General features: G+C 42.9%; 2 protein-coding genes across 6 annotated transcripts in view; one reads left to right on the top strand and one right to left on the bottom strand.

Moving 5' to 3' along the window:
• The window catches only part of KCNJ5 (potassium inwardly rectifying channel subfamily J member 5), a 241,303-nt gene that overhangs the window by 5,501 nt on the left and 208,815 nt on the right, over positions 1-26,987 (bottom strand). The window contains exon 9 of the mRNA XM_037882266.2: positions 25,420-25,631. The gene's annotated coding sequence lies outside the window, so the exon portion shown is untranslated. The remainder of the gene's footprint in view (positions 1-25,419; positions 25,632-26,987) is intronic.
• ARHGAP32 (Rho GTPase activating protein 32) overlaps positions 1-26,987 on the top strand; it is a 266,577-nt gene that overhangs the window by 207,917 nt on the left and 31,673 nt on the right. For all 5 annotated transcript variants that reach the window (XM_037882261.2, XM_043534160.1, XM_043534161.1 and 2 more), the window contains one exon: positions 7,034-7,183. In XM_037882261.2, coding sequence (XP_037738189.1) covers positions 7,034-7,183 — 150 coding nt within the window. The remainder of the gene's footprint in view (positions 1-7,033; positions 7,184-26,987) is intronic.

Genomic DNA, 26,987 nt, shown 5'->3' with positions numbered 1-26,987 from the left:
ATATTAAGACAGATATTTGCATTCTTGAATTATTCTTGCTAAATGTAACTGGATTGCCGTTAGACAGACAGTGAAAATGTGAGCACTGGCTTTATAATCTTACCATCACCACATTTGTGTACCGTCAATTTGTGTGGCTGGTGAACAGGGTGCCGTATGTACCAACAAAGCCTCCTCGCATCGCTTATGCCGGCAGAACCTATGTAGCTTATACCAGTTCCCTGAATGAAATAAGCTGTATCATCAAAAGCAGTTTTTGGGCTGTATAATTGCATCTACTCTACGGCTTTTGCTAGCATAGCTAAGTTTGTTAGGGGGGTGACTTTTCTTTTTTTTTTTTTTTTCTTCATGCTCCAAACTAGAGCTAGGCAAATAATTGATTTTTTGGTTCAGTTGCAGTTCTGAAAAATTGAAGAAAAAATCAGTTCGGGTTGCACAAACTATAAAATTTTTCATAATTTTTGGTGAGTTGAGAAAGTCCATTTCATGTCTGTTTCAGAGCAGAGGTTTGAATCTGTGTCTCCCACATCCCAGGTGAGTGTCCTAACCACTGGGCTAAAGTTGTGGTGGGGGACCACCAACAGCAGCATTACCGCCTCCACTATCTCTTCTCTCTCCTCCTCTCCTTCCTCCTCTGGCCGTTTTGTAAATAATTAACATAAGAACGTAAGGTATCCAACTGGAGCTATAACCCCAATATCACCACCATTTTTAATGTAGCCATACCTCAGATGGGTTTAATGTACTGTCAATATAATCATGTCCCCCCCAATCTATTCAGATTCTTTGAAGGTGTCGGCAAGCATGGGGCAAGGGTGATCCAGTTCATATAGTGTACTTGGACTTTTTCTGAAAACCTTTGACAAGGTCCCACACCAAGAGCTCTTAAACAAAGTAAGCAGTCATGGGTTAAGAGGGAAGTTCCCCCCCGCGGATCAGTAACTGGTTAAAAGATAGGAAACAAAGGGTAGGAATAAATGGCCAGTTTTCAGAGTGGAGAGAGATAAATAGCGGAGTCTCCCACGGATCTGTACTGGGATCAGTTCTGTTGAACATTTTATAAATGATCTGGAAAAGGGGGTACACAGTGAGGTGGCAAAGTTTGCAAATGATACAAAGTTATTCAAGACAGTTAAATCCACAGCTGACTGCCAAGAGTTACAGAGGGATCTCACAAAACTGGGTGACTGGCAGATGAAATTAAGTGTTGATAACTGCATAGCAATGAACATTGGCACACACAATCCCAACTATACATAAAAAACGATGGAGGTGTAAATTAGCTGGTGCCACTCAAGAAACAGATCTTGGAGTTACTGTGGATTGTTCTTTCATTTACTCCTTTGTATAACACATGAACCAGAGATCAGATCACCCAATGAAATTAATATGCAGCAGGTTTAAAACAAACAAAAGGAAGTACTTCTTCACACAATGCACAGTCAATCTATGGAGTTCATTGCCAGGGGATGTTGTGAAAGCCAAAAGTATAAGTGGGTTCAAAAAAGTATTAGATAAGTTCATGGATGATAGGTCCATCAGTGGCTAATAGCCAGAATGGTCAGGGACGCAATCTCATACTCTAGGTGTCCCTAAGCCTCTGACTGCCAGAAGCTTGGACCGGACGATGGGATGGATGATTCGTAACTGACATAGCTAGGCCAGCAAAACTTTTAAATGTTGGCCAGGTCTTAAGTTTCTTCTTCTCTCAGTTTTCCCATTTCAAGCAATGGATTTACCTCTGTTTCTGTGGCCAGGATTCAAAGCCGGACCTGCCAGTCAGAGGAAAGGCTTGGCCTATCTCTTCCAGGAGAGCACCAATATGCTGGCAGATGATTTCTTTAATGGTGATTAGCTCTTGAGTTGAAGTGATATGACGAACTATCTAGAATTTTCCTTATCCCTGCTTGTCAGCTTGTGATCCAGGTGTAAGGATCTTCCCAGCTATACTAGCTGCATATAATTTGGACAAATGATACTAGTGGGCTATCTGAGCACCTTACATGTAGTAATTTATTTTTCATAACCTCTGTGAGAGGTACAAAAAGTATTAATATCCTCATTTTAAAATGGGGAAACTGAGGTATAAGTTACTGACCCAAGGCCATACCAGAAGTTTGAGGGAAGGCTGGGATTATATTTGGTATAAACCCTGTGTTCTAATCACATGGCTGCTTGGGTTTTTTTCATAATTTTTGTCCAGAGGAAGTCTGATTTCTCTGATCAGTGAGTCATCCTGTATATGTAAAACGTATCAAGTCGTTTTAATCCAAGACACATTCTTGTCAATTCAAATGAGATCAGCAGAGGAAATTGTGTTTAACTGAAGGAGAGAAAAGAACCATGTAAACATTATAACAGGCTGTTGATAATTGAATATTTGGGTATCTAACTTGTTCAGGCATTGGACAGGCAGCTCCTTGGATTGCCAAACAGGTGTAATGTGGGAACATATTTATGTCTATTTAATGGGGCAGAAAACAAGCAATTATTTTAGCCTATACTGAGCGAGTGGCTTAAAAGCACCTGACATCTATGTTGATTAAGAAATCCAGTCTACTTTTTTGCTTGTGTTTTAAGCCTGTAACACTTTAAATACCGAACATGACATATTTCCTTAAACCGTGTAAATCTATACAATACACTTAGAACATTTTAATGACTGTGGTGAACCCTGTGCCAACAGTCACCTGCTAAGTGCTGTCACCTTTCCCAGTGACCAGGGTAATCTGTAGAGATGATGGAGTTGTATATAATTTCCCAATAGTTTTAATACATTTATTTGATTGTTTTGTTATTCACCCAGAACACCAGGATGGGCTCCGCATTCACAGTTATATACCCAGTTTGTGAAATGATTCAAATAAAAATATTTACAATATTTTTTTACATTATTTGCCAAACTGTAGCAAAAGTTTTTAGAAGCATTTCCTATATTTATTAATTATAGCTAGGATTTTCAAAGGGGCCTCAGGGAGTTAGGCACCCAAGTCCTGTTGACAGTCAATGGGTGTTAGTGCCTGTGATTCTAAGGGGTATGTCTATACTAAAGCCAGGACAGCTACTGCACTGCAGTTTTGCCTCTGCAGTGTAAATGGTTCCTACACTGATGGAATCTAGCTTTCTGAGAGTTGGTAGCTAGGTTGACGGAAACATTTTTCCATTGACCTAGCCATGTCTACACAGGGGGCTAGGTTGACCTAGCTACAGTGCTCAGGGTGTGACATTTTTCTCAGCCCGGAGAAAATTGATCTAGCTAAATTGATCAGTTTAGAGATGTAGACCAAGCCTTTGCCTACATCTCAGTTTACACTGCTGTGATTCAACCAACCGCTATAAGACCAAGAAATAGAGCTCCTTTTAGTGGCTGCAATTTGCATGTGGGAGCACTCCGCATTGTACTGCGTCAGCTCCAATTGCAGTCAGGGGGGCTAACTGCAGTGGGAGCAAAGTTAGGCCAGAACTTTTCAAACACTCACCCTGCAGGTTTCACTATCTGTGAAGCTGAGTGAGAAATAGACATATGGCCCAAAAGGTTTATCACCTGCTCCCATGAGGGTTGGGACCCATGTCTCTCTCTCTGCTGCACAATGCCTAGCATACTGATGGTGCTCCGTAAAGTCCCAGAGAGGCTCAGATACTCTGGGGTTGGTAATCAAGATGGACTGAATACAAATCTGTCCTGATCCTGGGCTTGTGTCTTAACAGGGTATGTTTAATTTTTTCCTTAAATTAAAAAATAAACTGGCATGGAACCAAAATCACAGTTTAAGGCACTCTTGGTGCTTCAGATCACTGTTAAATAATTCACTTTTAAAGGTGGAAGGTGAAGCTGCTGGTTTTGTTGGAGATTTAAGAAGCTGCATATTCAGATCTACTAGCGTTTTGCTGCCATGCCTTTAAAGTCCAGGGAAACTAAACTTAATGCACCTTGCATGCGGATAGTGCGTCTTTGAGAGTTTGTGCTTGTAGCTGGCATAACATCCAAAGGCACGTGCTTCCCAGCGCAGGTAGACAGACACGCACTAGCTCTGCTCAAGCTAGTGTGTTTAAAATAGCAGTGTTGCCATTGGAGCTCAGGTGGTGGCTTGATCTGGCCACCTTAGTATGTACCATGGGGTCGGGCAGGTTTGTCCTTGGGTGACTAGCCCAACCTACCCCCTGTGCCATCACGACCACGTTGCCGTTCTTATTGCTCTATTGCACCTTCCCAGTGCAGTGTATACCCTCAAGTCTCCAGCTAGAGAGGGAGTGAAGCACAGTAGACCAGCATTCCTTCCCTAACCCCTTGCTGGTCTTTGCATGGGAACACCAGTGTTTCACAGAATGCAGCACTCTCACCCAGGAGCCAGAGGTTCAAGGGCTCCCTAACTTCTGCTCCACCCCCTTTTTCCTGGTCCAAAGACCTGAGAACACAGGAAGGATCAGGGTGTGATGAGGATGAGTGGGCGTTCTCTGGAGTGAGAGTGGGGAGTAGAGTTACTTCTACTGGATCCCTTATGCCATAGGTAGAGTTTTATTGATAACATGATATCCTTCATAACACCTGCCTTAATTAACTTTACTATTGTGTAATGCTAAGTGTGATACACGAGCTGTATAAACCACTCTGACAGGTAACTGGGTTCATCCATCTTCAAAAGGTTTGCAAGGTTTTATAGAGAAAGACAGGAAAGAAAACTCCCTTGCCTCCTTTACTTCTGTTGCTGCTTTGCTAGTACAGTAGACACTCAAGGCTAAGGGCAGTGTTTACAGTCTCCCAGCCAGGAAACAGCATTGCATCAGCAGCCTGCCAGGCTAGTAGTGGCAAAAACTTGATGTACTTTGGGACCCACTGTGACTTTGGTTCTTATAAATCCTGCTGTAAAAAGTTAGATCATTTGGATACAAAGCTGCAGAGTGTTCAAAGAGCTGCTCCCACATGCAGGCCCAGCTTTAAGTCGAACTAGTTTTTAAAATTAAGTTAAAGTAGCTTCAGGTTTTATTTGTGCCCCTGAGTCCCCTAACCAGTTTTTGTGGTTTTACAATCACATTTTCCAACTGGTTTTTCTCCCTTGTTGGTGGGTGGAGAAACCGACATAAACAAAAGGAAAATCATTGACCAGGTCCCGAGTCTGTTACATGATCGCTAGCAGGGATTCCTGCACCTATGCTGAGTCTTGCTTACTATACAGATGAAACAGTGAAACTGACATGAAATGTTGTCATATGCATTTGGGCCCAGATTTTTGAAGGTATTCAGATGTTATGTTCAGCGTTGCAATGACTGATTTAGGACAGTAAATATCATTTTCAAAAATGATTTAGGCACTTAGGAGTCTAAATCCCATCAACTTTGCATATGATTTGGTCTCCAAAGTACCTAAATCCTTTTAGAAAATTATATTTAGGCTCCTAAATCAGCTAGATGTTGCAATGCTGAGTGCAGCAGTGCCTAAATATCTTTAAAAATCTGAGCCTAAGTAATTAAATTGGGAAAAAGACACAGAGAAAAATATTTTTTCCCTGATATCTTTTATATATCCTTAATCCTGGGTGTAATTTTAACCATTACAAAGCCAAAAAGAATTTCAGACAGAAATGTGATTTTTTTTTTCCAAGTTGATGCTTGATAATAAAAAGGCTGAATTTTGTCATTGAATGAGTCTAGCTTAGAGGAAAAGAGGCCTGATGCAAAGCCCTAACCCCAACCCTTAAAAATAAAGATATTCATTGATTTTGAAACGCCTGTGAAGAGTAGAGAGAATACTTCAGTATTCATTGAAATAAAGGGAAAATATGCAGCTGTTTAAAGTGGTTAAAATGTAATGCCCTGTGCCAGGGGTTCTTTTGTTCTGGGATGAGAATTTTCAAGGCAGCTAGTTGGAAGTTAGTGTAAAAGTACCCACCTGCCCAGGGAAGTCCCAAGTCCAAAGCGGTGCAAGAAATTTTAAGCTTGAGTGCGGTATCACACAGCAGTAACGGTACTGCGAAGAAAAGCACCTTTGTCATTCTGAGCAAGCAGAAACGGAGGCTCGTGTTCCCTTGCTTTGTTCAAGATGACATTACTCTCCTGAATTTTCATGACTGTAGTAACTGTTTTAATGCAGGTAAAATATAGGTCTGGCTGCCTCATTGAGTCACAGGAATGGTAGGAGGCTAATTGCTAACATTGCAGCACAGTGCTGCAAGGACCTTTACAACTTCCTGAAACTGTAAAGGCTCAATGACAAAGCAAGTCCTTTTATGCCTTGTGATTTTTTTAAATAGAACTCCTCTGTTCAAGCTAAATTGCTGTTAAATCATGTCCATAAAGGTACTTTTGTCAGGAAAGCCAGGAGGGTTCTTTTGTGCTACCTCATTGCTTTCGGAGGGAGCCGCTGGAAGAGAGGCTGTCATTACAGAGCATTGTCTTGCTTCCTGACTCAAATGAATGCCAGATCTGCCCTCCCATTGACATGCAGGCTATTTGTGTAGCTCCCGCTTCTCTCCACCCTTAGAAAGGCAGTAACCCGTATGAATCTCCATGGCATTGATTGCAGATTTCACTTCTTAGTGGAATTGGAAGGTCTTAACAAACTGACTTATTTTCCCAACTTGATACAAAGCTCAAGAGAAGCAGCATTATGTAGAAGAATTGAGCAGGACGTTGAGAGTCAACACTCTTGGGTTCTGTTCTTGTCTCTGCCACAGACTCAACTTTGTGGCCTTGGGGGGCAAATCATTTGAACTCTGGTTCTTCAGTTTTCTCTTCCGTGAAATTCACCTACCTCCCAAGGAGCTGGATGAAATTTAGTTTACAAATAATACTTAGGGTCCAATCTTCAGCTGTAACTGGAGTGCTCAGCGCTTCCGAAGTCAGCCTTTTATTCCTGTGCTGGCCAAAAATAAAAATCAGAGCCTTGTATTAACTGTGGCATTGAGCGCATATGCTTGTGTGAATAATCGGCATTGATGTTACTCTGAGCTTCATGCTCTCAGTAGGACGTATTATGTGTTGTCTTGCCTGGTTACCTGAATCTAAACGTGGGGGTTGGTTTGTTTTATTGTGCAGTGTCAAAAAAACACGGCAAGCTCATCACTTTCCTGCGAACATTCATGAAGTCACGCCCAACGAAACAGAAACTGAAGCAACGCGGGATCCTGAAAGAGAGGGTGTTCGGGTGCGACCTGGGAGAGCATCTCCTCAACTCTGGCCATGATGGTAAGAGAGAAACTCCTGAGTTCCTCATTCACACTGATGCTTGGGGCTTGTTTAAAGGGTGATTTTTATCATAGTGTTTTAGTACCTTCACAGGGAGAAAATATCAGTTCGGTTCCCAAGGACTGTTAAATATAGCAGCTAATGGCAGAACAAGAACCAATGGCTGCAAGTTGAAGTCAGACAAAATCAAATTCGAAATAAGGTGCACATTTTTAGCTGAGGGTAAATAGCCACTGGGACAAACTGGCAAGGGGAGCAGTGGATACTTCTACTCTTGAAGTCTTCAGATTATGCCTGGATGCCTTTATGGAAGATATACTTCAGTTGAATGTAAAGTATTGGGCTCAACACAGGAATAAGGGGATGAAGATCCCTGGCCTGTGTTACAAGAGGTCAGACTTGATGATGTAATGGTCGCTTCTGACCTTTCAGTCTCTAAATCCATGGGACCTGATTCTCTTTTCGTGTGTGTGTACGTGAGGAGTAACCTCACTGGAGTCAGTGGAGTTACACTGTTATGAATGAGATAAAAACTAGGCTCAGAGTTATTGCAGTTTATTTGTTCATGGCAATGTCCCTGATGTGCTAGACACTTTCCAGCAAGGACAGTTCTTGTCACAAGAAACTCTCAGTCTAAGGAGACACAAACAAGTAAACTGAGGATGGGGAAGGGTAACACCAAACAGATTGTTTTTATACAAGTCAGAATCCCTGTAGGCAAATGGTAGAGGGGGTTAGGAAATGGGAAATTAGAACATCACAGGCGTTAGAAATCAGATACATTGTAATGCCACTTATTCTTTCCAAGTCTATCAATATTTCTATCCATTATCTTTACATGATTCCAGCTCAGTCTGCAAACTGGGGTCTTTCCATCTGCCTTTCCCACTGCTCCCATAAAATACACAATGTACAGGAACTAGTTGGATTTTACTTTAGAATTTTGCTTTCCTCGAGTCCGTGACAAGCCCATTGCTCCTCCCTTGTCTCCCCAACAGCTACTAAAACAAAGTGTCAGGGAAGGGGTGTCCAGGCCAGGAAAAAGCTACACCTACTATTTCTCTTCTTAGGTTTGTTTGATATGATCTGCTCTCTCATCTCACAGTGACACCTCTGATCAGAGGCTGGTGAATCAGGGAGGCTCCAGAACTGCTGAGTACCAAGCCAGAGAGGGAGAGCTATTCAAACCGATTCTTTCACAGTTCAGCAGTAGTCGGAAGTCGTTCACATATACAGCCCCTTCTGGTGATGTCTGTTTAGGAAAGCAGCAGACCAGTATGTAGCAGAGCAGCCAGAGTACCAAGCAATTAAGGGCATCAAGAAGGTAGAAAGGGATACAGCATCACTTCCAGCTATGTCAGTTTTTGTTTCCTTCAGATTTTTCCTCTTGCCTAACCAAATAGATTGTGAATTTGGGCAAGCGGCTGACATCATATGTCAAAGTCCATACTGTCATGTCTTACAGCTTTTGCCTTGAGGATGAAGGACAAGGGGGCAGGGAAGAGGGGTTTCTTCACTGAGTTTACACCAGCAGTACTTTAGACTCCTTGCTCATACAGATGGCTTGAAGGGTAGGGGCTGGTGGAGGGCAAGCGATGTGTTGCCTTAAATGATTCCATTTGGGGAACAGCAGGGTTTAATCTTGTCACTGACTTTAAGTATTTTACTGCCAGTTTTGGTGGACAGCATCAAACTGTACTTGTGAAATCAGGACTGTGCCAAAGCTCATTGGTTTGTTAATTAGAGCCAGTGAAGGTCGATATAACTGGGGCTGGAAAAGTCTGAGAGAGCCAGAAACTGGATGGTTTGGAAGCAGAAACAGTACTAATGTCCCATTTAAGAAATGGATCCAGGATGGCTAGTTTATGCCACCTCGTTGCTGTAGAATATTTTGTTTTATCTTCAAGTGGGAGAAATCAAGGCGATCAAAAGGCATGCAGAGAGAGTGAGCTCGTGACTGAGCAAAGCAGGAATTTTGTTTAATCCCCAAAGCCCCCTCTTGTTCCCTTGAGTTGAGCAAGACTGAAGATGATTTATTAAGTTTCATAAGAGACAAGGAGCAGATCCTCAGCTAGAGTAAATTGTCAGAGCTCCAGTGATGGTTCATCTGTGAGCTTTGACACCATCTGAGGACCTGCCCCCTAGTTTTTGAACCCCCTCCCCACGGCACACTCCTCCATGTGTGTGTGCTTCATTTGTGAAGTCTCTTCATCTATGCAGTTTCCAGTTCTTTTCAGCCTTGACTTAATGACTCTTTCACAACTCCCCGGAGCAAAGCAGATCCAATCTGAATGTTGCTAACAGGGGCAGATCTCCATTTCTCACAGCAGGGTTGGTTTTTTCTGTGTGATTCAGCTCCCTGACCCATATTCCAAATGAGGTAGTTCTAGGGATTAGTTTTGCAGAGACATTTTTGCGTTCTGGTGAATCAAACTATGCGTACACAGACAGCATTTTAAGTACCCCTCATTCTGAAGCGTTAGATAGCTCAGTCTCAGAGCAAATTGTTAAGCAGAACTGGTTGATCTGCTTAAAGGGAAATTGAGATATCACATGAGAACCTAGATGAGTTAGATAGAGAGTGGATACAATAATATCCTTTCATCTGTGAGATCAGACAATAGCTCAAAAATGTTTTCAGAGTAGCTGCTACCATGCAGTACTTCATACGTGCGTCGGTTTTAGCTGATGAAACAGCAAGGGACTTGTTTACATCCAGAAAGCATTTGATGGTGTCTCGATTCACAGAAAAAAATATCATTTCGTTAAATTAATAATAAATGTTGACACTTTGCTACCCAATAACCAAAAGCGTCTGCATGGCTTAAGCAAAACGTTTTGGGACAAAATGTCTTCGAAACAGGCAACAGCACATTCACATGCTCTCGAGAAGTGCAGAACTGAGCTGTTGTGCTCCGCGTGTTGAGAACTGTCGAGTCGCTGCTGCTCAGCTGTCGAGGCCTTGCCTTTCAAGAATTTATCTTGGTACAATCTGAGTAGTTCCAATCCCATGCGTCTGAGATGCTGCAGGCTGCCCTTCATATAGATGGGTCCTATTTTATTTACAACACCCAGAAATGTGCTAAATGCTTTGTAGTGCAAGGAAAAGTTAAATTGGCAATCTGCTGTCCTGATCCTGCAAACACTTGAGTTACTTTCCTCATGTAAGTAGTTCCTTTGAATCCAATAAGACTGCTTACATAATTAAGTGTAAGTATTTGCAGTACTGGGCCTTAGTTTTTTGACATGGGATGATGAGTGAGAATAAAAGACAGACAAAGATGAGCAAAGGGTAAGGAAGGATGAAGGTTGCAATAGGTTACTTGATTTAGGGAATGGTCACATCTTGATGGTGTGCATACTTAGTGGTTTAAGCTTTAAGAAGTTTTAAAATCTAAACAGGTAAACTTTGGTATATATTGAGCATAATGGTTGTGCAGATGGTTGTGTTTTTATTAATGAAGGTCTAGAGTACAACCGGTATAGGGTAGTGGTGGTATAAAGCATTTATATAGTGCCATCAATCTGTAAGGGAGTTTGCAAACATAGGTGAAACACGTTGCCTGCCACAAAGAGTTTACAATCCAAATGAGGCAAAGAAAAGGGTGGAAGTTTCAGAGTAGCAGCCGTGTTAGTCTGTATTCGCAAAAGGAAAAGGAGGACTTGTGGCACCTTAGTGTGGTTCAGTGGATAGGGCACAGGACTAAAAGTCAGAAGACCTGGGTTCTGTTCCCAGGTCTTTGCTATAACGTTTGGCAAGTCTTTTCATGTCTCTGCCTCAGTTTCCTCTCTCTTTGTCTAATTATACTTACCTTCTTTGATAAATTGGTTTGAGATCTACACGAAAAAGTACTGTGTAAGAAGAGTTAAACATCTTATTATTAGACAAGTCGTAGGACAACAGACCAGCTGTGGAATGACCAGAGTTATCTACTCACAAATTTGTGGTCCCATGTACACCTTAAGAATACCTGGAAGAATGTACACTTCCGTGTATAGTGGAAGAACACCTGTCTGTCTACCATCTCTACATTTAAGAGCAGCAATGATGCTTTAGCAGATATCCCTAGATTTAGAGCACGGAGTTCTCAAAAGAGAGCTCTTGAGTCTGCCAGTTTTTCTTGTTGGCATGACAGAACCTGTGTCTGTCACCCTTCAGGGCATAATCCATCTATTTACTCTGACTTCTTTTTAAGGGAGGTGTCTGTGCAGCAAGTGTCTGTTGCAATTGGGTGGGGTCAGTAGTTGGTGGTTGTTGTTGACTTTATTTGGTATATGGCTGCAATTTGTTGTTGTATAATTGGGTTTGGGCCAGCAGGTTACGCTGCACACTATTTGCGGGGGGGAGGGGGATAGGGAGGGGGAAGAGGAGAGAAATAAAAATATAATGTTTGTAATAGAGGCAACAGAGGAATATTTTAATATTGAAACAACTCTGTACCCCCTGAATGACAAATGAATGCTCGTAATTGTATGGGAGACAGTGTCCTGTTTATCTATTTTATGTAAGCACTAGACGGGTCAACCAGTATTAGGACTCCTTTATGGTAGGTGCTGTACATACACTTAGCGAGAGACAGCCTCTGCCCCAAAGTGCTTATCTAACTAAATAGGCAAGAAAGACAAAAGGTGGGAGATGAACATAATTTGTTGGGGAAGAGTCAACATGGTTTTTGTAAAGGGAAATCATGCCTCACCAGTCTACTACAATTCTTTGAGGGGGTCAACAAGCATGTGGACAAAGGGGATCCAGTGAATATAGTGTGTTTAGATTTCAGAAAGCCTTTGACAAGGTCCCTCACCAAAGGCTCTTAAGCAAAGTGAGCTGTCATAGGATAAGAGGGAAGGTCCTCTCATGGATTGGTACCTGGTTAAAAGATAGAAAACAGAGAGTAGGAATAAATAGTCAGTTCTCAGAATGGAGAGAGGTGGTATCCCCCAGAGGTCTGTACTGGGCCCAGTCCTATTCAACATATTCATAAATGATCTGGAAAAAGGGGTAAACAGTGAGGTGGCAAAATTTGCAGATGATACAAAACTACTCAAGATAGTTAAGTCCCAGGCAGACTGCAAAGAGCTACAAAGGAATCTCACAAAACTGGGTGGCTGAGCAACAAAATGGCAGATGAAATTCAAATGCAAAGTAATGCACACTGGAAAACATAATCCCAACTATACATATAAAATGATGAGGTCTAAATTAGTTGTTACCACTCAAGAAAGAGATCTTGGAGTCATTGTGGAGAGTTCTCTGAAAACATCCACTCAATGTGCAGCGGCAGTCAAAAAGGCAAACAGAATGTTGGGAATCATTAAGAAAGGGATAGATAATAAGACAGAAAATATTATATTGCCTCTATATACATCCATGGTACGCCCACATCCATGGTATAGCTCACTGCTGTAGCTCACGAAAGCTTATGCTCAAATAAATTAGTTAGTTTCTCAGGTGCCACAAGTACTCCTTTTCTTTTTGCGAATACAGACTAACATGGCTGCTACTCTGAAACCTGTAAAAATGATTAGGGGTATGGAATGGCTTCCATATGAGGAGAGATTAATAAGATTGGGACTTTTCAGCTTGGAAAAGAGATGACGAAGGGGGATATGGTAGAGGTCTATAAAATCATGACTGATGTGGAGAATGTAAATAAGGAAGTGTTATTTACTCCTTCTCATAACTAGGGGTCACCAAATGAAATTAATAGGCAGCAGGTTTAAAACAAACAAAAGGAAGTATTTCTTCACACAACGCACAGTCAATCTGTGGAACTTTGTCAGAGGATGTTGTGAAGGCCAAGACTATAACAGGGTTCAAAAAAGAACTAGATAAATTCATAGAAGATAGGTCCATCAATGGTTATTATCCAGGATGGGCAGGAATGCTGTCCCTAGCCTCTGTTTGCCAGAAGGTGGGAATGGGTGATGGGATGGATCACTTGAGGATTACCTGCTCTGTTCATTCCCTCTGGGGCACCTGGCATTGGCCACTGTTGGAAGACAGGATGCTGGGCTAGATGGACCTTTGGTCTGTTCTTATGGGAGATGGGAGGTATCATTATACTCATTTTGCGGATGTGGATCTGAGGTGTGGAGGGATTAAGGATAACATTTTCAAAAACACTTAAATCCCATTTTCAAAACACTCACTTAGGAGCCCAAGGAAATCTCTTGGAAAGTCAGTGGGACTTAGGCTCCTAAATGATCTGCCCGAGGTCACACAGGAAGTCTGGGCAGATTCTGGAATTGAACCCACATCTCCTAAATCCAGTGTTTTAGCCCTAAGATCATCCTTCCCATCACTGTTAAGAATCCAGCACCAACATTTTCTAAATAAAGGTTTCTGCCCCTTTAAAATGCAGGGCAAGGTCTTATGTGGGTGGTAGCAGTGATGTAAGGTGTACCATTTATTGAGCATTTCATATGCTCAACGTGCGTTACAAACATAAGTCCTCACAACATCCCAGGTAGCATTTCTCCCATTTACTAATACGGAAACTGAGTCGGAGATTAAGTAACTTTTTCCATGCTATACAGTAAGCAAGTGGAAGAGTGAAGAATCCAGGCCTTCCAACTCCCATTGCTGTGCTCTAAACTCTAGCCCATGCTGCTGCTTTGTGCATACAGACCTGAATATGTCTCAGTGAAACAGCTGCAGCTAATATCTGTCAGTGGTTTCCACTTGTGATACTAGATTATGATGATACACACATTTCATACAGATACAAGGGCTATCTCCTCTCTGTCCTTTCTCTCTCTCTCTAACTTCAGCTGTCAACGTTATAGATTTGGGAGCTGTTGAGTTCAAGGTTTCTGTTTCAGGTTTATCTCTACAAATAATGAATGTGTAAACATCCTCTTGAGGTATATTGGTTTTTATTGTGCGGCTCAATTCAATTATGGTCACTTCCATGCCTATGGGATGTGTGCCTCCATTTAATTTTAGTGTGCGAGTACTTTAGCTTTTAAATACCTTTCCCCACTGATGAAGTCATTTGGAAGCAGCCCAAGCTTGTTAGGGAGTAGTTCTTTTTTCATCAGGCGGGAGAGATATCCAATTTGTTCTGCTCTGCTGACATCTGCCATGCTGCTGTATTTTATGGAGTGGCAACCCGCAGCACTCTCAGTATAGTCCCTGATAAGGGAAACATTTTAGTTCTTCCCATTATGGCACAGGTAGGGATGGAAGCAAAGTGTGTCTTTCCAAAAGCACACCTGCCACGCTCCTCTCCAAATGTGAAGAATCCTATTTACAAGGGATGCATGAGTTCAGGAGAGGAGTTGGGTATGTCGTGCATTGCAATGCCTATGCAACATACTCATTTGCTCTTAAGGAGAATTAGGGTATGTCTACACAGTCAACGTTAAAGTGCTGTAATAAAACCACCTCTGCGAAGGGAATAGCTACCAGTGCTGGGAGCCATGCCACTTTACAGCACTGAAACTTGCATCGCTTAAGGGGGTGTTTTTTCACACCCCTGAGCGAAGAAAGTTTCAGCACTGTAAGTGGCAGTGTAAACAAGGCCTTAGACATGAAACTTCCTGTGTGAATCCTGAAAATGATTGTAAATGTGGAGAGCTCACCACTCTGTGCATCAGTTTTCCCATCTGTAGAATGGGGATAATGATCCTGACGTCATTCATAAAGTGCTTTGAAAACTAAAACTGAAAAGTGCTCTAGAGGAGCTAGATATTTTTATTGTTTATTTTATTATTAAATATGGATGCAAGGTTATGAACAGTTTGTGTGTGTCTAGATGGGCAGAACACTTTTGGAATGTGGCAGTGATGTGTTATTAACAATAATAAATACTCTTCTTGGAGTAGTGTCCCTGTGGGTGCTCCATTTCAGGGGCATATGTGCCCTGCACCTTAGATCAGAGATTTTTGGTAGTAGTGCCCATTCAGTCCATGCAGGCACCCTACACATTCTCGAACCCTGGACTGAGGCTAGATACGGCTGCATGGGCGACCGTCCATAGTTCCTTCTCGACTGCCTTCAGCCAGAGACAGAGTTTAATGTATGCCAGTTTTTCTCTTTAGAGTTAGAATATAGTATATGGAGTTAGTTCTTTAGTTAGTTTATAAGATTCCTATTACTTTATAGTTGTTGGAACTGCTGATCCTGTTTTCTTTAAAAAAAGAAAAGAAAAAAATATTGTTTTCCCCCATTATTGTGGGGGTCAGAAGCAATTTTTTTCTTGTCTCTGGGTTGCTGAGCTCCCTGGATTTTAATAGGTGCGTCTCCTGTAGAGCAACAGGAATAGGAATTCTGTGTGTTCATTGCTTGGAAAACTTGCATATGCCAAGCAAGTGTAAGATTTGCACTTCTTTTAAGGGAAGATCCTGAAAAACAGGGAAATTAAATATAGGTTATTAATGAAGGAGCAAGCCTTAAAACTGGCTTTGGACCCAGATGCCGAGAACCCCCTCAAACAGGTACCTACTACTTCTGTTAGTTCCCTGTCTACATCAAGATCATGGTCACAGAGAGCTGCAGGTGAAGGCAGTGTCGAGACCCTGGTCTCTGACACTCTCCATGAATGAGGTACCTGTAACCACTCCTTCGGTACCAAGGGCTTCCCACTCAAAGACCAAGGAAGGGGATCAGAGGATCAGAATAGAGAGTTCCTCCTCAAAGACGATTCAGTCACTGGAGACATCAAGCCCGATAGGAGTGCTATTGATGCTCCAAGTTCTTCAGGTACTGTGAAGCACTCTAAGACTTCACGTAAGTCCCATGCCTCAGCAGTAAAGGGCACACTACTGAAGACTACTATTATGACTACCATCAGAGCCCATGGTAGCGAGAGAGCAGCCTCACTGGAATCTGCGGTACCATTGATACCACCATCAGCACCCCGGACAGCAACATCAGGAACCACAGTGCCTTTATGAAGGACTATTGTGTTCCCGGTACCACAGGAGTTCTGGTACCCTAAAGACCTCATGGTCCCGAATGAGCCTCCAGACGCCTCTCTGAACCGAGATCTAGAGGGTTACTGAATGCACGTATTGTAGTGAGATCCACTACTTCCTGAGCCTCTACAGGGAAGGATTGTCGTCACCTGTACAATATGGAGGGAGGTGGTAGAATCTCCTTCCTTAGAAGTTTTTACGGTCAGGCTTGACAAAGCCCTGGCTGGGATGATTTAATTGGGGATTGGTCCTGCTTTGAGCAGGGGTTGGACTAGATGACCTCCTGAGGTCCCTTCCAACCCTGATATTCTATGATTCTATGATCCTATGTGAAGGAGCATTCGGAGTAAGACTCAGAACTGTCAGTTCAAGACTCTCTGGTTTACTTTAGGAGACATTATTCCCCTTTGCAGATGCAAGGAAGGCAGGATACAAGATCCCTTCTTGTTAATACCTGGGAGAATCAACAATGTCTACCCCCTTCCCTCCCCTCCCCCAACGCCTTAGAGTCCTCCTCATTGGTCTTCAGTGGCCCCATGGGCAGTGTACCACCAGCAGTTTTGAGGGCCCTGATTCAGTTTCATAAGGAACTTAGAAGACCTCTTCTTCGGCAGCTTTGATCCCTCCCCTCCACGCCGAATCAGTAGAGGAGATCTTTGAGGAGCAAGAGGTGAGGGCCGACAAGAAGGTCAGCCCCTTCCCTCCCCCCTTACAAATATTGCTTCTTCATAGCCTGATGAGGCAGTAATGCCATCGTTAGCTGATGACTTTTGGTAGTTCCAGGCTCTGAAGAAGTGGGTCGCGGACACAGTTCAGATTCCTCTGAAGAAATCCGGGCTTCCCATCCTGGACATATTGCATACTTTTGCTTCAGCACAGTTGGCACTGCCAATTAATGAAGCTCTTGTTGAGCCAGCCAAGACCACGTGGCAAATGCCAGCAGCGGGACCCCCTGCATGTCAGTGTTCCAATAAAAAAAAAATACCTTGTCCCAGACAGAGATTGAGTTTTTGTTTTCACACCTGGCACCAAATTCTCTGCTTGTGGACACAGTTAATAAAAGGGGGAGATGGCATATTTGTAAAGCTACCCCATGTAACAAGGACCAGAAGTAACTGAACCTTTTTGGTCGTAAAAGCTACTCTTCAGCAACATTTTCAGTTCAGGATTACGAATCATCAGGCACTGATGTCAGAATGTGACTACCTGAATTATGAGAAGTTTAATGCTTTTATTGGCCATTTATCACAGGAACATCGAGATCAATTTAGTGTCATAATAAAGGAGGTCACCTCTTGATGAAGACGTCTTTGCAGGCTTCCCTTGATGTGTCTGACACTGCAGCCAGGTCTATTTCTGCCACAATAGCAATGAGATGAGCTTCCTGGCTTCAGTTGTCTGGTTTCCCCCAGGAGGTTCAGTCAACCATTGAGGACTTACCATTTAATGGCACACTCTGCACAGACAATTCACTTCATGTCTTAAAGGACTTTAGGGCTACACTTAGATCCTTGGGGAGATATATCCCTGCAAATAAAAGGAAATTCAGCAGTTCTTTGTCAGCACAAAGAGTCCTTCCTACTCAATTTTCCACCTTCTGTAGACCATCTGAACTGCCTGCTAAGTGGTCGACATTTTTATAAAAAGAAGACGACTACCTCGACTGCTTTATCCCAGCTGCCATCGTCTTCCAAACACCAGTTTTGATGGTTTGGTCAAGGGTGAGTTTCTGAATTCAATGATGGTCAAGGCTTATCTCCCTTCTGACAAGTTTCTCGCTTTAAAGAACCTTTTCCAAAGAATGCTGCTCAGTCCTCAAGTGCTAGCAAGGCCATGTCTGCACCGAAGATGGCAACTTGCATTTTTGTAACACAGAAGGCCAGGTTATCGATGTCTCCAGATGTGTCCAAGGATAGTTTACATGCCCAACAAACAGGTTTCTGTATTCAGCTGGGTCCTATAGTCACTCACCTGGTGAAGGGACTCGCTGGGTTTGTGGGGGAATCCTGTTCACCCAGAATACCCCTAGAGTCATAACAGTGCACACTTCTCTCTTGGGATGGAGAGCACATTTGGGTCCTCACGCAGCCCAAGGCAAATGGTCACAACAAGAACAATGCCTGCACATCAATCTGCTGGAACTGAGGGCAGTCATAAATGCTGGCCTTCGCTTTCTTCCCCTAATCAAAAACAAGTAAATCAAGTTCATGAGGGACAACTTAGCTTGTACGTATTATATCAGTCATCAGGGAGGAGCGTGTTCCCCCTTGCACTGCACTGCAAAAATAAAGTTTTGGAATTGGTGCATAGCCAACCAGATAATCATTTCGGGTTCTTACCTTCCAGGTTTACAAAACACCATGGCAGATGACTTCAGCAGACATTTTTCCTTAAATTACAAATAGGAGTTGGAGTCTTGAGTCCTCTAAAACATATTCCCAGCTTGGGGGTTTCCAGAGGTCGAACTTTTCACCACTGCAGCCAACACAAAGTGCAGAAAATTTTCCTCTCGTAGGATCCAACCCTCAATCTCAGGACAGCAGTTCTCAAACTTCATTGCACCGCAACCCCCTTCTGACAACAAAAATTACTACATGACCCTGGGAGGTGGGACTGAAGCCTGAGCTGCAGCTTCAGCCCCAGTTGGGAGGGGCTCGAGCTTCAGTCCTGGGCCCCAGCAAGTCTAACACCAGCCCTGGCAACCCCATTAAAATGGGGTCACAACCCACTTTGGGGTCATGACCCACAGTTTGAGAACTGGATGCCTTTCTCATTACATGAACAAGGGATCTTTTTTATGCATATTAATTGACTCTGTTGGTTTTAAAGGTTCTCAACAAGATCAAGCAGGACCAAGCCAGGGTCCTTTTGATTTCACCAACTTGGCCAAGACAAGTTTGGTGTCCTTGCTTTATCAGACTCACCTCTTGCCCTTTGTCGCGGACTCCTAGTCAAGTCTCAACTTTTGTCTTAGAATGCGGGTCAACCACTTCACCCAAGTCTGAACATTCTGCAACACCAAACATGGTCCCTCAATGGTTCTCAGGATAAGAGGTGTCCCATTCATTGGGAGTAACACATGTACTATTAAATAGCAAGACAGAATCTACAAGACACACATCCCTCCAGAAATGGAGAAGATATCGTCTTTGGTGTAACTGCAGTCATCTTTCACCAATCCAGTCATCTGTTTCCACAATCTTGGATTACTTGCTGGAACTGAAAACATCCAGTCTCTGTAAGTTTCATCAAGTTTCACTTAGCATCAATAACAGCTTTCCACTTGCCAGTGGAAGGTTTCTCAGTTTTTGAACATCCAAGGTTTTTGCACAACAAGGTTCCAGAAAGGTCTCATGAATCTTTCCACACATCAGAGAGCCTACTCCATTTTGGGATCTCAACCTTGTCCTCAACCATCTCATTGAACAGTCTGTTGAGCTACTAGCCACATGCTCTCTTGTTACATTTGTCTGCGAAGAGAGTCTTTTTGGTGGCCATCACTTCTGCTCAAAAGGTTGAGGAGATTGGGGCTCTAATGGCAGGCCCGCCATATACTGTGTTCTCCAGGGAGAAGGTATCATAACAACCCCATTCAAATTTTTTACCTAAGGTTTCTTCTGGGTTTCACATTAACCACACTATTCGCCTTCCAGTTTTATTTCCTAAGCTGCATAAGACTGTACAGGAAGCCATCTTCCATGCACTAGATGGACATCAGTCTTTCACTTGAACAGAATTCAGGAAGTTCCCTGAACTTTTTGTCTCTATTGCAGATAGGTCTAAGGGATCCACTGTCTCCATGCAGAGACTCTCTAAACGGATGTCTGGGTGTTTTATTACCTGTTATGGCTTGGCTTATGTTTAACCTCCCCTACGAATGGCTGCACATTCTAGTCGATCACAGTCTACATCTGTAGCCCTACTCAAGGACATTCCAGTTGCGGAAATCTGCAGAGCTGCAACATGAACCTCGGTACATACGTTTTCCAGCCATTACACTTTGGTTCACGCTGCTAAATCAGATCTGCAATACGCAACGCAGTCCTCTCTTCAGTGCAGGACTCTGTTCTGAACCTCCCACCTTGCTAAGGGGTTACTGCTAGGAAGTCACTGGAAGTGGAGCACCAACAGGGACGCTACTCGAAGAAGAAGCGGTTTCTCACCTTGTGCAGTAACTGGAGTTCTTCAAGATGGTGCTGCACTACCCACTTTCCTTCCCCACTGCTTCAGAGTTTCTCTGTGGGACTTTGCGGTAGAGAGGGAACTGAGGGCGGTTTGGTCACACAGCCCTGTATAGCCTTAGTACGGGGCAGGAGGATGTGTAGAGCGTGGGCTGAACGGACACAGCTACCAAAAATCTGCAGTCAGTGGTGCAAGGCGCATGCGCACCTGTAGTGGAGCCCACACATCAAAGAACTCCAGTTACTGTAAGAGGTGAGTAACCTTTTCTCGACCTCTCTGCTGCAAAATTTACCATCCCTGAAACAGGGAGAATATATTGATGCATCTGACATTTTTTTCTTCCTTCTATTGAAAACAGTTTTTGAGAGGGAAATGTATAGGGTTTAAAAATTGAGACTGCAGTTTTCAAAATCATGTAGGGGATTTAATTTTAGCAGGAACTAGATATCCGAATCCCCTATATGGTTTTGAAAGTCTCAGCCTGAACCTCTGTAGGAGATAGGGTCCTTAGCCAGCCATGTGCTAAGCCTTCTAAACTCCACTCACTTCCAAGGGAGGGCTTTGTTCCCTTGTGCTTTTAAATAACTTTTAAACCAAAACATTTCTGCCTCCTTGGCGTTTCTGATGACATCACCACCCGTTCTAGTTCTGTTGGTGGTTTATCATCCCCAGGGATCCCAGCTTCCTTATGATTCTCCAGCTTCCCATTGTTTATAGAATATTTTCAGTGATAAATTGTTGCAGGCTTCCAAAGGGGAAGAATGTGGTTAGTAAAACAAGTTAGAACAAGAAAGGATCATCTGAGGCAACATTTCAGCTGGGACGCTCTGTGTGGGCAGAGTAAAACCAGCTCCATTCTCATTTTTCCTTTAGCTCAGACCTTCCAACCTATATGTCTTCTTTTCGGTTCTTCACATTCATTTCATTAGTCCCTTGATTTTGTTAATAATTTTTAATTATAATAGATGTTTGGCTGGCTGCCCTTGAATCTTGGCCAACTTGAGGAAAACCACAGTTCAAGGCCTTGCTTTTAGGGGTTCGGATAATCTAACCCTACTTTGTTAGGTCTGGTTTAATCCTTCCTTGAGGTCCTAACACTGACAACCTGCATTGGCCGTGTTTACGCTGCCACTTCTTGCTTTTGTTGGAGAATAAGAAAACAATGTGGAAAACTGCAAATAAGCAATAAGGCAGAAATTAATTTAAAAAATAGAAAGCTACGTAAAACCTCAAATTAGTCTTGCTTCTGTTTTCTTTCTCTTTTTTAAAATTGCATAAATATATATATAAAAAAATATGGACAATCTGTGAAATTCACATGCCCAGTGTACTTCGAAATGTTCCACAGGCCCAGTGTAATCTTTACTCACAAACTGACCTTTATAGCTAATTGTTTCCGTCTAGAGATTTTCTATGAAACTGCCATTTTAAAGATGAATGCACTTCGCTACAGAAGCGGTCTTTTTTTTATGTTTGCAGCACATTGGGGGCTGTGAGTGCTACTGTAATACAAATAGTAAATAACGAGAATCATGTGAAAGTGTAAAAACCCTGGAGTTCAGTTCCAAAACCCTTCAGGTTTGAGTCTTAGCAACTGACATCAATAGATTTATTTAAGCAACATCTCTTCTTTTCTTATATAAAGGTCCGTTAATTGCTGCCTGACGATCATGCATGTGGATTGTAAAATTTGGATCTGAATTTTGCAGGCCAAAACAAAACGCTGGCTGTTGACAGGTCTTAACCCCTGTGTTAGATGCATATATCCCACGTGTGGTGACGCAAAGGGGGTAGGTACCCAGATATCTATTTTAAATACAGATAGGCCTGAGGTGAGAGTTTCAAACCTGGATCTGAACTTCGCAGAACTTCAGGTGTGTTTGAGTGTGACATTTTGGTTTGATCCTTGCTCTGCTTTTAAGCACCTGCATGCTAAAAGATGCAGGATAGTCCAGTGGTAAGAGTAGTAGCCTGGGACTTAAGTGACCTGGGTCAATTCCCTGTTCTGCCAAAGATTTTCTTTGTGACCTTAGGCATTGTCTACACTGGCACTTTGATCGCTAAAACTTTTGTCTCTCAGGGGTGTGAAAAAACACTCCCCTGAACAATAAAAACTTTAATGACAAAAAGCACCGGTGTGGATAGCGCTTTGTCGGTGGGAGCCGCGCTCCCGTTTACGAACCTACTGCCCCTCGTTGGGGGTGGTTTTATTTTGTCGCCGGGAGAGCTCTCTCCCAGCAATAAAGAGCAGCCACACAGTGCACCTTACAATGGCTTGGCTGCAGCGGCCAAGCCGCGCCGTTATAAGGTGCATTGTGTAGACGTATCCTTAGTCTGTGTGTGCCTGAGTTCCTCTTCTGTAAAATGAGGATAATAGCACTGCCCTGCCTCACAGAGCCATTATGAGGATAAATACATTAAAGTTTGTGAGGCTTTCAGATAACTACGGTGATCAGGGACCAGATAAGTACCTTAAACAGATAAAATCTGAGCCCCCAGTGCAGGATTTGGACATCTAGCTAAGGTAGGTGCATCCTTTCTTACATTTCCTGAGTACAATCCAATCTCATGTGAATATTTAAAACGCAGAAAGCCCCTGTCACAGGGCGGCTGGGCCTTAGTAAACAAAGTAGGTCCAGCGCCCGTAGTGGTCAGTTCAGAGGGTTGGGTAGCACTTGGGGCTCTGAAAGGTCAGGGAGAGGTCCAGTGAGGGAGGAACATAATTTGTTGGGGAAGAGTCAACATGGCTTTTGTAAAGGGAAATCATGCCTTACCAATCTACTACAATTCTTTGAGGGGATCAACAAGCATGTGGATAAGGGGGATCCAGTGGATATAGGTTTCAGAGTAACAGCCGTGTTAGTCTGTATTCGCAAAAAGAAGAGGAGTACTTGTGGCACCTTAGAGACTAACCAATTTATTTGAGCATAAGCTTTCGTAGCTTATGCTCAAATTTACATAAGTTTACATAAGCTATAGCTCACGAAAGCTTATGCTCAAATAAATTGGTTAGTCTCTAAGGTGCCACAAGTACTCCTTTTCTTTATTCCAGTGGATATACTGTACTTAGATTTTCAGAAAGCCCTGTTCTGTTCATTCCCTCTGGGGTACCTGGCATTGTCGAGAAGACAGGATACTCGGCTAGATGGACCTTTGGTCTGACCCAATATGGCCATTCTTATGTTCTGATGCAACCCTGGTGAGAATCAGTTAAGGTGACTCAGGAGACTAGAGGAGGTTTCTGAAGGCTGCAGAGATCAGAAAGCTCTCTGCAGGTCTTCTCTGGAAAAAGAGAGGAGGTATCAGGAAGCCAGAAGGCTGAAAAGGGGCTGAGGGCTACTAAGTCAGTGGATGATCTACAATCAGCTGTCCTCCTTCCTGAGCCAGAGAGAGCCAAGACCTTATAAGGCTGGAGAGGGCTGAAGGCTGGGAGCAGAAGGGCTGGAGAGATGTAGAGCTGAAGCCAGAAGGCTGCCCTGGCACAAGGACGGAAGAGGACTGCACTGGAGAGCCAGGGCTTGGCAAGGGACACCAGAGATGGATGTTTGGACACTTCTGAACTATGCTTGTGGGACTTCTGTTATGATTTATGTTCGTGGGACTTTTGTAATAAATGAACTCCACAAGGGCTATATTTATACTTGGGAAGATGCTTCGGACTATTTCTGGGAAGTCTGAAGGAGGGAAACTGAGGCAGATGCACCTGTCATACTGCAGCCTGTAGCAGGAGGGCACACCAGGCATGGAAGCCCTATGACTACCTCATTCTGCCACTCTTAGTAGAACCTTGCTCTGTGAGTAGGGCCATGGAGATTGGTTGGACTATTTATGGGATAAATTACTACTCTGTGTGAGTAAGAGTGGCAGAATCTAGCTCAGGATATTTAATTCATGCAGAGTTAATACAGTGAGTGTATCTTAAGTGTCAACCAGTTTTATAGGTACTGATTTTACTCCCCATTATAGGTGTAGAGAATATCTTTCACACCAGTAAAATTTTTCCAAACACTAGAAACTTAGGTGTGCCCTCTGTGTTTCTATACATTGACATAAGTTTTTCCCTGGATGCTTTCAAGTGGCTTTTCTGAGGCTGATAAGTCATTAACCAGGGCACAGGGTGATTAACACATTTATTCTCTGTGACTTGCACCATGCATTTATCAGACCAGACATATTCCATCTGTCCCTTGTGACCCTTTATTACTCATTTCCTGTCAGTTTTACCTTGTACACGACAGAAATGTTGTCTTGCTCATACAGTTTTGCATAAATCTATTTGAGATGATATTTATCACAATTCCACACACACTTTGTAAACTGGAGGAAGTGACTTGTAAAGGTGCATTATGGGGCAGTCATTCGGTGAGGCTGTTTGGAATGGTTTTACAGCTCACTTCAGCTTTTTTCTTTTGTGGGTTCTAATGCCTTCCAGCCCCTTTGTTTATATTGCTGTCCTGCCAGGCCAGATTTTACTGCTGATTTCAATGTGTGGCCTAGTATTTTGTTTCCTGGAACCTGCTGGTTGACATCAGATATATGCAAATCTAAAATCACATTTGTTGCAGCTTGCAGTGCTTTGAGGATGTAATGATTATAAAGGGTAGACACGATCAGAGAGAAAGAGAGAGAGTTTAGTGAAACATAGGTGTGATCTTGTGGTCTGAACAAAGGACAGGGAACAGTGCATACCTGTGCTCTGATCCCGTCTCTTATACTTCCTCTGTGACCTTGGGCAGTGTTACTTAACATCTCTGCTTCACTGTCCCAATCTTCAAAATGGAAATAATAATACATATTTTGTGTGGCCTATTTTTATTTATTTATATATATTTGGTTCCTTAGATTGATAGGACTATGAAAGTGCATTTAAGCAGGTTAGGAGCCTAACTCCCATGGAAAGTCAATGTGAGTTAGGCACCTGATTCACTGAAGCACCTTTGTAAATCCCACTACGTGCCTAGCTGCATCTTTGGGCACCTGTATCACTTTGGAAATCTGTCCCTATGTGCGCATGACACAGAAATCATAACCTAGAAGCTGAATCCAGCAGCAGACTCCACCATCTGATAGCAATAACCAGCTAACCCATACAGCAGAAGCTTGGTGTGGACTCTACCTTGCACAGGCACGCTCACCTCTCCAAGAGCAGCACTAAAAACGTGAGCGTTGGTATCTTTGAAGGTCAACGGTTTTGAGTTATTTTGGTCCAGTTTCCATAGTCAAAGGGCAGTAGTGTCCTTGCCCTCTTTCAAACCAATGGATCCCACGCTCCTTTTGGCTCAGCTTAGCATTGTGACGAGGACCCCAATGTAGCTTTACTGCTCTTTGAGGGGGCGGGTCTTCTGAGCTGTATGAAAGGGGAATTGCGAAGGACACATAAGCTATTAAAATTACTAAAAGGAAAACTCTCTCCACTCCTTTCCAGCCTGCCTCCTTTGGAGCGGCTGAAAGTAACAACCTTGATAAGAGAAATTCCTTATGCCTCACCTACGCAAAGGACACCAGGGGCTTGGCAATGAATTTGCATTTTGAAATACCAGTTCCACAAGGAGAATAAAACCATGGGAAGAAACAGCTCATGCTGTGCAGCAACAGCTTGTATGCCTTCTCCTCCGTTTAGATGTCAAGAATGGTATTTTATTTCTCTTTAATGATTTTTTTTCGTGCAGTAAGTTTTAGGGACCTGTCCATGGAACACTAAGACCTGGTCTACACTTGAAAGTTTTACTGGTTTAACTATTGCTGTTAAGGTGTGATTTTAAAAAAAAAAATCAAAATAGTTGTACCGATAAAAGCCCTAGTGTGGACACAGTTACACCAGTATAAAGGTGCCTTATACTAGTACAGTTATTCCCCTTCCTGTACAAAACCACTTTATAACTGCATCCATACTCAGGGGTGCACTGATTGCTGTACTGTTATAATTAAAGTGGTACCACTGTCTCGTGTAGGCAGAGCCTGAGCCTTCAGGTAAGCGCATACAGCATATGCTTAAGTCCCATAAATGTCAGTGAGAGAGCTGAGCATTGCACTTTGCCTTTACACAATCCTAATTAAGTTACCATAGGTGAAAAGACAATCCAGCCTTAAGCAGATTTCGTTGTTGAAAACTGATTCCATTCCTAGGCACCACAAGGTCTCTGTTCTTGTAGCTGTCTCATTTATTTTTTATAACCCTCTTTGCCATTACCTTAAGACCTACAGTACAAAAGTCACTCTGTCAGATAAGAGAAAGATATTGCCAGGAAGCAGTGTAGCTCAAGATACTGACTTAGACTTTATCTTCGTTCTTTAGTAATATGTGTATTTTTAACATGGGTCATTTCTTGCAAACCCTACAGCATCTTGAAGGAAGTCCATGTTCGTGGCTTGATCTTTTATTTTTAAATTTTGGTAGCTCAAGGGAGGATGTTAGGCTCAGGATTTAAGAGTGAACTGCGGGAGGAGATTAGTAAAGTTATCTGAGTATGCAGGAATAGAGGGCGGAATGGGGCTACATGCTTATAAAATGTCCCCTGCAGGCCACTTTCTGGCTTGGCATGGATGGGGTAATAAAAAGGAAGTAATTAACAATTTCAAATCTCATCTTGATATCGACGCGCATCCCCATGCAATTGTGCTGTAAGATGGGAAGGACAGCTGGGAGGGCAGGTTTAAAGAAGGAAGAATAGGCTGCCGAAATTAAAATGGCTAAACAGCTGAA

Source organism: Chelonia mydas, chromosome 22 (assembly GCF_015237465.2).
Source record: "Chelonia mydas isolate rCheMyd1 chromosome 22, rCheMyd1.pri.v2, whole genome shotgun sequence".
Taxonomy (NCBI): Eukaryota; Metazoa; Chordata; order Testudines; family Cheloniidae; genus Chelonia; species Chelonia mydas.
This window is presented reverse-complemented; position numbering and strand designations above follow the sequence as displayed.